The sequence below is a fragment of the Zalophus californianus genome, chromosome 2, assembly GCF_009762305.2.
Source record: "Zalophus californianus isolate mZalCal1 chromosome 2, mZalCal1.pri.v2, whole genome shotgun sequence".
NCBI lineage: Eukaryota > Metazoa > Chordata > Mammalia > Carnivora > Otariidae > Zalophus > Zalophus californianus.
In genome coordinates this window covers 118,626,080-118,640,730 of record NC_045596.1, presented here as the reverse complement: position 1 = coordinate 118,640,730, position 14,651 = coordinate 118,626,080, and the positions used below count along the sequence as shown (strand labels likewise).

Below are 14,651 nucleotides of genomic sequence, written 5' to 3'. Positions count from 1 at the left end.
AAGAATGACTTATAGAACAATACCAAGAAGTCTAATATGCATGTAATTGGAGTCCTGGAAGAAGCAGAGAGGAAAACAAACAAATACTTGCTGAAATGATGATGAAAATTTTTCAAAATTCAATGAAACAGTGAAACTATAGATCCAGGAAGTTCAATGTACTCCAAGCAGAATAAACATTACAAAAAATGAAGGTACACCACCATCGAACTGCTGAGAAACAAAGATAAAGTGAAAATTGAGAAAAAGAAAAAGAGATATATAACAGAATTATTCATAGGCTTCTTACTAGACAGTATGCAAGCCAGAAGACAATAGAGTAATATCTTCAAAGTACTGACACACACACACACAAATTATAATTCCATATCAAGGGAAGATATCTTTCAAAAATAAAGATGAAATAAAAACCATTTTAGACAAATAAAAATGGAAAGATTTCACAGAAAACTTGCACTACTACAAATTTTAAAGTAGTCTTCAGGCAGAAGGAAGTGATAACATGTAAAAAATAGATCTACACAAAAGAATAAGGAGTGCCAGAAATGGTAAGTATGTGGACAGATATAAAAAAATTCAAACTTTAATGTACTTAAATATATTTACTCTTTAAAATAAAAGTAATACCCAGGGGTGCCTGGGTGGCTCAGTCAGTTATGCGTCCAACTCTTGATTTCAGCTCAGGTCATGATCTCAGGGTCCTGAGATTGAGCCCCATGAAGGCTCCAAGCTTAGCATGGAATCTGCTCAAGATTCTTTCTCTCCCTCGCCCTCTGCCCCTCCCCACCACTCATGCTCTTGCTCATTCTCTCTCTCTCGCAAAAAAAAAAAAAACTTAGAAAAAATAAATAAAATAAAAGTAATACCCAGTGTATTATGTGGCTTGTAACTTATTAGTGTAAGTATAGACATCAATGGAATGGAATAGAGAATCTAGAAATACATCCACACATATATGTTCAAATAACTTTAGACAAAAGTGCAAAGAAAATTCACTGGGAAAATGATGTATTTTTAACATAAAACTCAGGAACAATTGGATAGCCATATGCAAAAAAACAAATGACCTTTCTTTATCATTACCTCACACATCTATAAAAATTAATTCAAAAGATAATAGATGTTAATATACAAGCTAAAAGAAAGAGGCAAAGAAACAAATGTCAAGAAGACAACACAGGAGAAAATTTTTGTCATCTTGGGTTAGGGAAATATTTCTTTGAACACAAAAAGTAGGAACCAAAAGAAGAAAACAAATGATATATAAGACATCATCAAAATCAAAAACTTCCATTAAAGTTTTCAGGAGACACTATTCAGAAGACACTATTAAAAATGAAAAGGCAAGGGGAGATGAGCAAGATGGCGGAGGAGTAGGAGACCTAAATTTCGTCTGGTCCCAGGAATTCAGCTAGATAGGTATCAAACAATTTTGAACACCTACAAACTCAATAGGAAATCGAAGAAAAGAATAGCAGCAACTTTCTGAACAGAAAAGTGACCAATTTCTGGAAGGTCTCTTCTGATTCATTTAGTGTATATTTTTCTGGGGTCGTTGTTACCCTGTTAGCATTTTGTTCTCTCATTCATCTATTCTCCTCTGGACAAAATGACAAGACAGAAAAACTCACCTCAAAAAAAAGAACCAAGAGGCAGTACCGACTGCCAGGGACCTAATCAATATGGACATTAGTAAGATGTCGGAACTAGAGTTCAGAATGACGATTATAAGATACTAGCTGGGCTTCAAAAAAGCCTGGAAGATACTAGAGAAACCCTTTCTGGAGAAATAAAAGAACTAAAATCTAACCAAGTTGAAATCAAAAAGACTATTAATGATGTGCAATCAAAAATGGAGGCTCTTACTGCTAGGATAAATGAGGCATAAGAGAGAATCAGTGATATAGAAGACCAAATGATGGAGAATAAAGAAGCTGAGAAAAAGAGAGAAAAACAACTACTGGATCACGAGTACAGAATTCGAGACATAAGTGATACTATAGGATGAAACAATACTAGAATAATTGGGATCCCAGAAGAAAAAGAAAGAGAGAGAGGGGTAGAAGGTATATTGGAGCAAATTGTAGCAGAGAAATTCCCTAATTTGGGGAAGGCAATAGGCATCAAAATCCAGGAGGCACAGAGAACCCCCCTCAATATCAATAAAAATAGGTCAACACCCCAACATCTAATAGTAAAACTTACAAATCTCAGAGACAAAGAGAAAATCCTGAAAACAGCTCGGGACAAGAGGTCTGTAACCTACAATGGTAGAAACCTTAGACTGGCAACAGACCTATCCACAGAGACCTGGTAGGCCAGAAAGGACTGGCATGATATGTTCAGAGCACTAAATGAGAAAAATATGCAGCCAAGAATACTATATCCACCTAGGCTGTCATTGAAAATAGAAGGAGAGATAAAAAGCTTCCAGGACAAACAAAAACTAAAAGAATTTGCAAACACAAAACCAGCCCTACAAGAAATATTGAAAGGGGTCCTCTAAGCAAAGAGGAAGCCTAAAAGTAACATAGACCAGAAAGGAACACAGACAGTATACAGTAACATTCACCTTATGGGCAATACAATAGCACTAAATTCATATCTTTCAATAGTTACCCTGAATGTAAATGGGCTAAATGTCCCAATCAAAAGACACAGGCTATCAGATTGGATAAAAAAACAAGACCCAGCCATATGCTGTCTGCAAGAGACTCATTTTAGACCCAAAGATACCTCCAGATTGAAAGTGAGGAGGTGGAAAACCATTTACCCTGCTAATGGACACCAAGAGAAAGCTGGGGTGCCAATCGTTAGACAAGTTAGATTTTAAACCAAAGACTATAATAAATATGAGGAAGGGCACTGTATCATACTCAAAGGGTCTATCCAAAAAGAAGATCTAACAATTGTAAATATCTATGCCCCTAACATGGGAGCAGCAAATTACATAAGCCAATTAGTAACAAAATCAAAGAAACACGTTGACAACAATACAATAATAGTAGGGGACTTTAACAACCCCTCACTGAAATGGATAGATCATCTAAGCAAAAGATCAACAAGGAAATAAAGACTTTAAATGACACACTGGACCAAATGGACTTCACAGATCTATTCAGAACATTCCATCCCCAAACAACAGAATACATATTCTTCTCCAGTGCCCATGGAACATTCTCCAGAATAGATCACATCCTAGGTCACAGATCAGGTCTCAACTGGTACCAAAAGATTGGGATAATTCCCTGCATAGTTTCGGACCACAATGCTTTGAAACTAGAACTCAATCACAAGAGGAAACTCAGAAAGAACTCAAATACATGGAGGCAAAAAAGCATCCTACTAAAGAATGAATGAGTCAACCAGGAAGTTAAAGAAGAATTTAAAAAATTCATGGAAACCAATGAAAATGAAAACACAAGTGTTGAAAATCTTTAGGATGCAGCAAGGGCAGTCCTATGAGGAAAGCATATAGTAATACAAGCGTTTCTCAAGAAACAAGAAAGGTCTCAAATACACAACCTAACCCCTACATCTAAAGGAGCTGGAGAAAGAACAGCAAATAAAGCCTAAACCCAGCAGGAGAAGAAAATAGTAAAGATCAGAGCAGAAATCAATGAAATAGAAACCAAAAGAACAATAGAACAGATCAACGGAACTGGGAGCTAGGTCTTTGAAAGAATTAAATAGATTGATAAACCCCTGGCCAGACTTATCAAAAAGAAAAGAGAAATGACCCAAATCAACAAAATCATGAATGAAAGAGGAGAGATCACAACCAACACCAAAGAAATACAAACAATTATAAGAACATATTATGAGCAACTATATGCTGGCAATTAGATAATCTGGAAGAAATGGATGCATTCCTAGAGATGTATCAACTACCAAAACTGAACCAGGAAGAAATAGAAAACCTGAACAGACCTATAACCACTAAGGAAATTGAAGCAGTCATCAAAAATCTCCCAAAAAACCAGAGCCCAGGGCCAAATGGCTTCCCAGGGGAATTCTACCAAACATTTCAAGAAGAATTAATACCTATTCTTCTGAAACTGTTCCAAAAAATAGAAATGGAAGGAAAACTTCCAAACTCATTTTATGAGGCCACCATTACCTTGATCCCAAAACCAGACAAAGACCCCATCAAAAAGGAGAATTACAGACCAATATCCCTGATGAGCATGGATGCAAAAATAGGATCCAACAGTACATTAAAAGGATTATTCACCACGACCAAATGGAATTCATCCCTCGGCTGCAAGGTTGGTTCAACATCCGCAAATCAATCAGTGTGATACAATACATTAACAAAAGAAAGAACAAGAACCATAGAATCCTCTCAAGAGATGCAGAAAAAGCATTTGACAAAGTACAGCATCCTTTCTTGATCAAAACTCTTCAGAGTATAAGGATAGAGGGTACATACCTCAATATCATAAAAGTCATCTATGAAAAATGTACAGCAAATATCATTCTCAATGGGGAAAAACTGAGAGCTTTCCCCCTAAGGTTAGGAACGCGGCAGGGATGTCTGCTATCACCACTGCTATTCAACATAGTATTAGAAGTCCTAGCCACAGCAAAAGAGAAATAAAAGGCATCTGAATCAGCAAAGAAGAAGTCAAACTCTCACTCTTTGCAGATGATATGATACTGTATGTGGAAAACCCAAAAGACTCCACCCCAAACCTGCTAGAACTCATACAGGAATTCAGTAAAGTGGCAGGATATAAAATCAGTGGCATTCCTATACACCAACAACAAGACAGAAGAAAGAGAAATTAAGGAGTCAATCCCATTTACAGTTGCACCCAAGACCATAAGATACCTAGGAATAAATCTAACCAAAGAGGCAAAGAATCTGTACTCAGAAAACTATAGAATACTCATGAAAGAAATTGAGGAAGACAGAAAGAAATGGAAAAACGTTCCATGTTCATGGATGGGAAGAACAAATATTGTGAAGATGTCAATGTTACCTAGAGCAATCTACACATTCAATGCAATCCCTCTCAAAATACCATCCACTTTTTTCAAAGAAATGGAAAAATAATCCTAAGATTTGTATGGAACCAGAAAAGACCCCGAATAGCCAGAGGGATGTTGAAATAGAAAAGCAAAGCTGGTGGCATCACAATTCTGGACTTCCAGCTCTATTACAAAGCTGTCATCATCAAGACAGTATGGTACTGGCATGAAAACAGACACATAGATCAATGGAACAGAATAGTGAGCCCAGAAATGGACCCTCAACTCTATGGTCAACTAATCTTCGACACAGAAGGAAAGAATGTCCAATGGATAAAAGACAGTCTCTTCAACAAATGATGTTGGGAAAATTGGACAGCCACATGCAGAAGAATGAAACTGGACCATTTCCTTACACCACACACAAAAATTGACTCAAAATGGTCGAAAAACCTAAATGTGAGACAGGAATCCATCCAAAGCCTAGAGGAGAACACAGACAACAACCTCTTTGACCTCAGCCGCAGGAACGTCTTACTAGAAACATCGCCAAAGGCAAGGGAAGCAAGGGAAAAAATGAACTACTGGGACTTCAAGGTAAAAAGCTTTTACACAGCAAAGGAAACAGTCACCAAAATCAAAGGACAACAGACAGAATGGGAGAAGATACTTGCAAATGACATATCAGATAAAGGGCTAGTATCCAAAATCTATAAAGAACTTATCAAACTCAACACCCAAAGAACAAATAATCCAATCAAGAAGTGGGCAGAAGACATGAACACATGTTTCTGCAAAGACATCCAAATGGCCAACAGACACATGAAAAAGTGCTCAACATCGCTCGGCAACAGGGAAATTCAAATCAAAATCTCAATGAGATACCACCTCACACCAGTCAGAATGGCTAGAATTAACAAGTCAGGAAATGACAGATGTTGGCAAGGATGCGGAGAAAGGGGAACCCTCCTACACTGTTGGTGGGAATTCAAGCTGGTGCAGCCACTCTGGAAAACAGTATGGAGGTTTTTCAAAAAGTTGAAAATGGAGCTACTGTACGACCCAGCAATTGCACTACTGGGTATTTACCCTAAAGATACAAATGTGGGGATCCAAAGGGGTACGTGCACCCCAATGTTTATAGCAGCAGTGTCCACAATAGTCAAAGTATGGAAAGAGCCAAGATGTCCATCGCCAGATGAATGGATAAAGAAGAAGTGGTACACACACACACACACACACACACACACACACACACACAATGGAATATTATACAGCCATCAAAAGGCATGAAATCTTTCTATTTGCAGCAACGTGGATGGGAACTGGAGGGTATTATGCTGAGCGAAATAAGTCAATCAGAGAAAGATGTATCATATGATCTCATGGATATGCGGAATTCTCAATCTCAGGAAACAAACTGAGGGTTGCTGGAGTGATGGGGGGTGGGAGGGAGTGGGTGGCTGGGTGATAGACATTGGGGAGTGTATGCGCTATGGTGAGCGCTGTGAATTGTGTAAGACTGATGAATCACAGACCTGTACCTCTGAAACAAATAATACAGTATATGTTTAAAAATAAGATAGTGGGAAGGGAAAAATGAAGGTGGGGAATCAGAAGGGGAGACGAACCATGAGAGACTATGGACTCTGAGAAACAAACTGAGGGTTCGGTGGGGGTGGGGGGATGGGTCAGCCTGGTGTTGGGTATTAAAGAGGGCACGTATTGAATGGAGCAGTGGGTGGTATATGCAAACAATGAATCATGGAACACCACATCAAAAACTACTGATGTAATGTATGGTGATTAACATAACAACAAAATTTAATAAAATGAAAAGGCAAGTCATGGAGTGAGAGAAATACCTGTATATATGCATCTTACAAAGGACTTACATCAGAATACGTCAAGTATTCTTTAGACTTAATAATAGGACAACTCCTTTAAAATTGGGCTAAAGAAATGACATTTTACAAGAGAAGATGTATGGATGACAAATAAATACATGTAGAGATGTTCATCATCATTTGTTTTTAGGGAAATGCAAAATTAAACAAAAATGAGATAGTATTAACTACCCACCAGAATAGCTGAAATCAAAAAGTTTCAGCATATGGGAAGTTGCGGAGGATATGGAACAACTGGAACGTTCATGAATCATTTGTAGGTACACAATTATTTGTACACTCTGAAAAACAATTCAGCATCTCATAAAGTTTATATATATACATACACACACATATATTTATATGGTCATATATGTATATGATCTAGCCATCCCTCTCCTGGTTACTCTCCCACGAGAAAGTCTCTTACATAAGTTGGAAGGTAATTGAGTAAGGAAGGACTGGATACATGTTTGGTGAAGACCATCCTCATAGGAATAGAGAAACTGAGCCACGACTGTGAATTTGATTTATTGGACATTATTGGCCATTGCAAAATGTCAGGATTGCTCTTGGGGGAAGCTTGCTAAAAAATAAAAATTCTGTTTCAGCAGTTTTGAGCTGGGACTCAGGAATCTACATGTTAATATTGGTGGCCTTGAAAAGCATCCTCTAAAAAGAAGCATTAGCTTAAGAAAAGTAAATCAACCAGTAAGGAGACTATGGGAAGTATCCACATGGAATGTAGAAAGGATCTTAGCTTGGACTAGCTGTGGAAATATAAAGTAAGGACTAATCTTTGAAATTACTGAAAAGGTATAACTAGTAGAAATTAATGACTAATATAGAAATAAGTATTGCTGAAGATGATCCAGACATTTTCGCTCTGCGTTGCTGCATAGTGACAGTACCACACAGTTTGAAAAGCTGGACAGAACACATTTATTAAAAACACTTGAGATCAGGCTGTGACTTCTAACCTTGAAAGACTTTCCTATGGAAATAGGTGACAGTGCTGGTTCAGGAGGTGGGTGGAGATGGATTTTAGAGACGGGGGCATAAAGATGATAGTTGACGCTGTGGAGAAATGCATTATATCACCAGTAGGGAAAAAAAATGCTTGCAAGAAAGTGGTTTAAGGTCCCTTAGGATCAACTTACCATATTTTAAATGAGCCTGGAATGATGAGTCAACAAAGGAAACTGAACAGATCATTCAAGAAAGAGGAGCATGGAGCATAAATAGAAGAGTGCCCTTCGCGGTTTACAATGAACTGCCATGAGGGTTTCACAGATAGGCATTGTAATTTTGTGCAAACTAGGGAAAAGTGGTTATGTGATTTCGCCAAGGTCAAGTGAATAATTTGTATGATCTGCTCAGAGGTCAAGTAACTCTCCTGAAGGTTCAATATTCTTTTTTGGGGGAAATGTTGAACACATATTAATGTACTAATTACAGAGTATAGCACTATTGCCCTATGAAATAATTAAAGCTTATCTATTTTTTAAAAATAACCGGGAGTGCCTGGGTGGCTCAGTCGGTTGAGCAACGGACTCTTGGTTTCTGCTAGGGTCATGACCCCATTGGTCATGGGATCAAGCTGCACAGGGCTCCCCACTCACTGGGGAGTCTGCTTGATTCTTTCCCTCTGCCCCCGCTTCAAATAAATAATCTCTAAAAAATAAAAATAACCAGACTTATTGTGGTGATAATTTTGCAATGTATATAAATGTTGAATCCTTATACTGTACACATGAAACTGATAATATTGTATGTCAATTATACCTCAATCATAAAAAAGAAATCAAATGGTATCAAATAGGAACCAATGTAACCAACCGATGAAAACAAATGAAGCTAGTGGGTGTAAAACAATAGAGAGTGGTAGAGTCCAGAAAAAAACAGGATTCTTTTTTGCCATATACATGTCTACTACAATATAATCACCTGTTTATGTCATTGGCTACTTCTGTATTGCAGGTGGGATTAGGCATAGCTTTGAATTTTTTCAGTGAAAAAATGAGATTCTAAATAGAATGGTACTTTGCTTAATTTGTTGAGATCCAGTTAAAAAGGGTGGTTTTAAATAAACATATTCCTAACTATTTCTCTGCCATTAATATTTAGGAATCTAGGAAATTCATCCCCAGGAGAAGTAATTTTACTGGTTTTATACTTGCAGATAATTCTGTGTGATACTTTGAAGAATACTTGTATGAGAATATGAATTGGAAAAATGTCAGTAAGGCAAGAAAACATTTCATTTTTAAGATAACATTTCTCTTTTATACCAAACAAATGAAATGATCTACCTTAGGTTCAGAGCTTATGCTTTTTTTTTTTTTACTGTATTATTAAACTATTTTAAATAAATTGTTTTGCCTACCCTTAGGATAACATTTAGACAGCCTTTTTGTTTCCTTTATTGCAGTGTGAGCTGAGTCAGAAAAGGAAAAAGGTTTTCAATACTTTGAGTCAATGGGCAACTCAGAGACATGGTCACATCCTTCTCATGACTTTAACTTCCCTAATATCATCTCAGTTGCAACAACAGCAGCATGCAAATGTATTGGAATTGAGTGATTACATTAATCTCTTCAAGCTCATTTATTTTGACTGTAAAACATCAGGGTCTACATTGGTCTACATTTACTAAGTAGTGCTGGTCAAGAAAATTTGTAGGTCATATGGTTATAGCAATGGAATATTTAGCTATTTTCTAATAAAGTGCAATTCCGTGCAAAGGATCTTGGTGATTCAGAGAGTTTCCAAAGAGTCAAATCAATTTTTCAATATAGACACAAGTGTTTCTATAAGATTTTGTGTGTTCATTCAGCTACCCCCCAAGAAAATTCTGGGTTGTAAAATTGCAAGAATATAGTGTATTATCTTTGATGTCTTTGGTGATAAATCAACCCAAATGAGATTTGAATAAATGGAGTGGAATCTCTGTGCATGCATGCAATGGGAAGAAAATGATGGCAATTATAAGAACTGTAGATTTCATTGGGTGTGAATAGATATTCAGCTACATAGTAATTAGGTGACTGTTATGGAGCCTGGAGCTGTAGTAGCAGGAATTCAAAGAAGGCAAGCTGTTTTGCTCTAAAAATAAATCAAAAGAATTTATTGAAACTATCAATAAAGAAATAGTTTAGTTAAGCTGAATGGAAGTAAATTTGCATTTTTAAATATTTAAATTCACATTGATGGATCTATCCATGCTGTATGAAAATTATGTAAATAACATGTTTCTCCATTTTGCTTTAACTATACTGCCTTGTCTGAGTACTGTCTAGCTAAATTTTTCATCAGTATTTTTTTGGTAACTTTCATTCTCATTTTAACACTTCATTGTGAACATCAATTAACACTTCTCTTTGTGCCCTTTCAGTATAAGCTGGCTTTTTCTTTTGTTTTCCTAATTCATTACCAAAATATTTTTCAACCTTTTATTCTTGTATATTCTTTTTTTTTAATATTTCTTATCTACTTACCTTCAGAGTGCTCTCAATATGACCAATAGATTCGAAGAGTATTTAAAAACATCCAGTAAAGTTTAACAGTGAAGATAGTTACATCGGCAATTGTAGACATGAATGAGAGTGGATAGATATCCAAAGCACTCGGGGAGCTTGGAGTTAAGGAAGAAGGGGAAGAAGGACAGAAGCATGCAGGTGATGGTGGGTTGGTAGGTGGTGTGGAGTAAGGGGAAAAGCTACTGAATTTATTAGAAAACTCAGGCTCTGTTCCATTTGTGTTACCAGTAAGCAGTCTGTTCTAGGACAAGGCACCAGCCTTGTTTCTTAATTTCCTTATCTGGTTAATGAAGAGGTCTGGCTTTAAGGTCTCTTCCAGCTCTAGAACTTCATGATTGATTGCAAAGACTTAACTTTGTAAATATAACATAGTCTTATTAGGCAATTGTTTTGCATGGGGTTTAGCTGGTTTTCTTTAATTGCTGACACTCATAACAGGGGTTTTTTCGGGATAATTTAGTAACCATTAGTGAGACGTGCCATTGTTGACTGCACATCGAGAATGTGCCAGGAAAGGATTACTATGAGTTACAGTGATGGTGAAGTCAGCATTACATCCAAGCGTCTCGTTAAATGGGGATGGCATCAACTATTATTCAAAATAATGCATTGAGTTAAAGGGTTCCTTCCTAACATTACAAAGTGTGAATGTGTTAACAATATGACTCAATGCTGGAGTTACTTCTCTACTCTTTGACTGAGTAGATTGTTAGACCACATTCATGTTAAGCATAGTATAATACAGAAAATCAATTACAGCATCCTCCAGGAGAGTACAGGGTGAAGCTATTAAACATTGCATCAGGAAATTGCAAAGTACTACTGTAAAGTTCTTTATTGTTGGGAGCCGTCATTTCTATAGTACTTACTATTTACCACCAGCTTGTAAAAATCTACCATGGCAAGTTTCACAGCAGTCTCATTAACACTGAGTATTACTGAAACCATTTGGTGGAGGAGACAGTTTAGGGGGTGATAATAAGGAATAAAAACTAAATATTTTCATGGGAAGACTGCCTGTGTCATCTCTACTGTTAAAATCTACTCATGATGCTAAGAAGAAAAAAAATTTTCTGCCTCTATTTTTAAGATGCATCTTCCTTTAGACTTTCATTCTGCTTAAAATATAGAATATACATAGTCTTATCACATTTTCTTTTAAGGTGCATTTGGAATTACTTGAAAAGCACAGTAGGTAGATGGTGTTCAAATTATTATCTCTAGTGAAATTCATCTTCAAAGACAGAATTTGGAACTAAAAGAGAGGGGGCTGAGGAGACAGCTGGTGTTTATAGTGCCCACAGAACCTTAGCATTAACTTTTAGAACAGGAGGACTCAAGGCCTTGGCAGCATCCCAAAACTCAACTATTTTCATTGATTGGTATGAATCATTTTCTCTCTCTGTTACCTGTACTTTTTCTACCAGGCACACCACTTATTTGCCAACAAATCTGCTGTTGACCTTTCCATAGCTCTTTGCTGGGATGCCTACCATGGTGTTTCTAATCCTTGTCAATTTCTTTCCAGACAGAGCTTTTTGTACATGCCTTCAAGGATCAGCTGGTCAGAAGTGCTCTTTTAGCCCTCTACACTGCCAGACCAGGAGGTGTCCTGAAGAAACCACCGTCTCCTAAGAATAGCACAGAGGAGAGCTGTCCCCAGGACCCACCCCCGCCGATGAAAAGGCAGGACTCCATACCACATCATTCAGACTATGATGAGGAAGAGTGGGTAAGTCTCATGCACATCGCTTGCCTCCTAATGTTTAGTCCTGAAACGGAAAGCAAGAAAGATGAGACATCCTTGCTTTTCATCAAAACAAGTTGGGAAGTAGTCATAATACAGACTGTGGATAAATAAGTCACTTTTTTCCCTGGGGGCAAATTATAAATGTGAGTTTTATTCCTGATCACATTCATTTAGCATAAAAATTTATATATATATATATATATATATATGTATATATATATATATATATATATATTTGGATACACACACACACACACACACACACACACACACACACACACACACACACACACACATATATATATCTCCAAAATGTCGTAAAAGCAAAAATGCCACAATTACAGTATTCTATAATACTTTTCTGTATTTGTTGCCAAGGTAATATAAACCATTAAAATTGTGTTTTTTAGAAAAAGAATCAAAAATCACTCATAATCCACTACTTGTTGCAAATATTTTCTTGTTGCAATCTAGTGTTTCAGTTCTAGACATACTTCAAGAAGTATTAGCATTGCAATGGCAGTGGACATAGAGATCTCTTAAATCCTTCTTGTTCATGATTCTATTATTTAAAAGAAGATGCATTTGTTCCAGGTATCTAAAATTGGCAAAAGGATGGCTACATAAAAGGATCTGAAAAAACAGCTAGTAAAGGCAACACACACACACACACACACACACACCCCAAAAAGAAGCCAGCATGGTAATAACTCTAGTTGGACAGAATAAGATAAGAGAAACATGAAGGTTCTGGGCAAAGGGGAACAGTGTTATTCCTGAACAAACACATATTGATTATCCAGGAACCATCCAAAGTATGTGCACATCACACACACAGAAGGAAACTCTTTACTGTATCACGAGTTTAACCAAGAAAATCGTATTCTAGCCATATAGATGGTAAATAGTTAATGATTACTTTTTTCTGCCACCCTAGAATTTAAGAGCATTCAGAGAGTAAATTATTTGAAAGGCCCAGCTCTCTCAAAAAGATTTGCTATCTGAAGGGCTGTGAAGTGATGCCTGCTCTTTGTTTTGACAAAATTTCTATCACAGGAAAGACAGAGCTGGGTTCCAAGAGGTAAATGCTGAATAAGTATTTGTTGCTGCTGATTAAGATTACGTTTCTCCCACTGAAGCGTTTTCAAAAGAGCAAATCTAATATTTCTTTTTACCTTCACCTTCTTCATTTTATTCACAGCCTCCAAGGCGTATGTACCTCTTAACCTCTCTGAAGTTCAATTTTCTCAACTGTAAAGTGAAAATAACAACCCCTGTTTTGTTAACTCTTCAAGTGGTCACGAAATAAATGACTTACCTGTGCAATAAGGGCCCCATTACCTGGAAAGGCCTAGGCAGATGCTTTGTATTACTTTAGTATTATTGCTATACGTTGTCTCTTTTAAGATGCAAACATTAAATAGTCTTGTGATAGGGATTAATACTCTCCATTGAGGTAAATGGGGAGACTGGATCTAGCATAAAATGTGTATTGGGAATTTTAAAGAGTTTGAGTAGGTATAGAAGACAACTTGTATTTCATTTAATTAAACATATAATGTTAACCCTGTGACAAATAATTTCCATTTTTACATTAAATGAAGTGAGAATTCTGAAATTGGGTATCTTTTGTTTTGATCATTTTCACCTTGTGGTCATGTAAATCCTCCCCCACACCTCACTGCTTTCCTGTTGCTCAAAAGTGTCCCTCTCCTCCCCTCCCTCCTTATCTCCTTTTCTTTAGATAATTTTTGAGACCTTCTATATTGTAGGTGCTCCAAATGGGAAGGTAAGTGACCCTAGATCCTTAGGTTTTAGAAGTCAGAGTCTCGTGGTGGATAAAACATGTTAGCAAATAGTTACACAATGTTGTGACCAAGGTTGGAGAGGGCCAGGTGGTAGAAAATAGGCTCTGCTAATAGGACTTCCACTCAAGATTGTATGTACAGACCCTCTCATGAGGGGAAGAGAAGGAAGAGCGTGAGAGTTGGGCAGTGGGCTGACGAGGTTTTTGTGGTGAGCCGTTCTGTGTCCCTGTGCACCTGCTCTGCCTGGTTCACTGTGCCCCATGCTAGAGACAGAGAGAAACACCCGGGGACGCGAGGGACTCCACGGCCTGTTCAGGGCTCTAGAATAAAGAGGTTGTACGTGGGAGAAAGCTGGAAGGAGGCTGGCGGTCATATGGATTCCCAGAAGTAAAATTCTTAAGACGTAGGAGGGAATAGAAAGTTAACCCTTCAAGAAAGAGAATGACTTTCAGACAGGCACACAGCAGCTGACATAGGAGAGAGAGTGTGTGTGTGTGATCTTTATCATTAGTTGTTTCTTTATTTTGCTTCAAAGATGGTGAAAATTGAGCGTGTTTACACTCCAAAAACTATTTGACAAGCAAATAGGTGACGGCTGGTAGAGTGAGGCCCTTTCTCCGCAGAGAGGAGAGGATTCTAGCACACAGGTAGAGCAGTCCTGGGCAACGTGGGCGTATCTGCTGAGACTGCAGGG

The 14,651-nt window shown here is 37.4% G+C and overlaps 1 protein-coding gene across 4 annotated transcripts in view; it reads left to right on the top strand.

The window, feature by feature from the left end:
* The window catches only part of INPP4B (inositol polyphosphate-4-phosphatase type II B), an 808,823-nt gene that overhangs the window by 675,391 nt on the left and 118,781 nt on the right, over nt 1-14,651 (top strand). For all 4 annotated transcript variants that reach the window (XM_027599074.1, XM_027599075.2, XM_027599073.2 and 1 more), the window contains one exon: nt 11,928-12,131. In XM_027599074.1, coding sequence (XP_027454875.1) covers nt 11,928-12,131 — 204 coding nt within the window. The remainder of the gene's footprint in view (nt 1-11,927; nt 12,132-14,651) is intronic.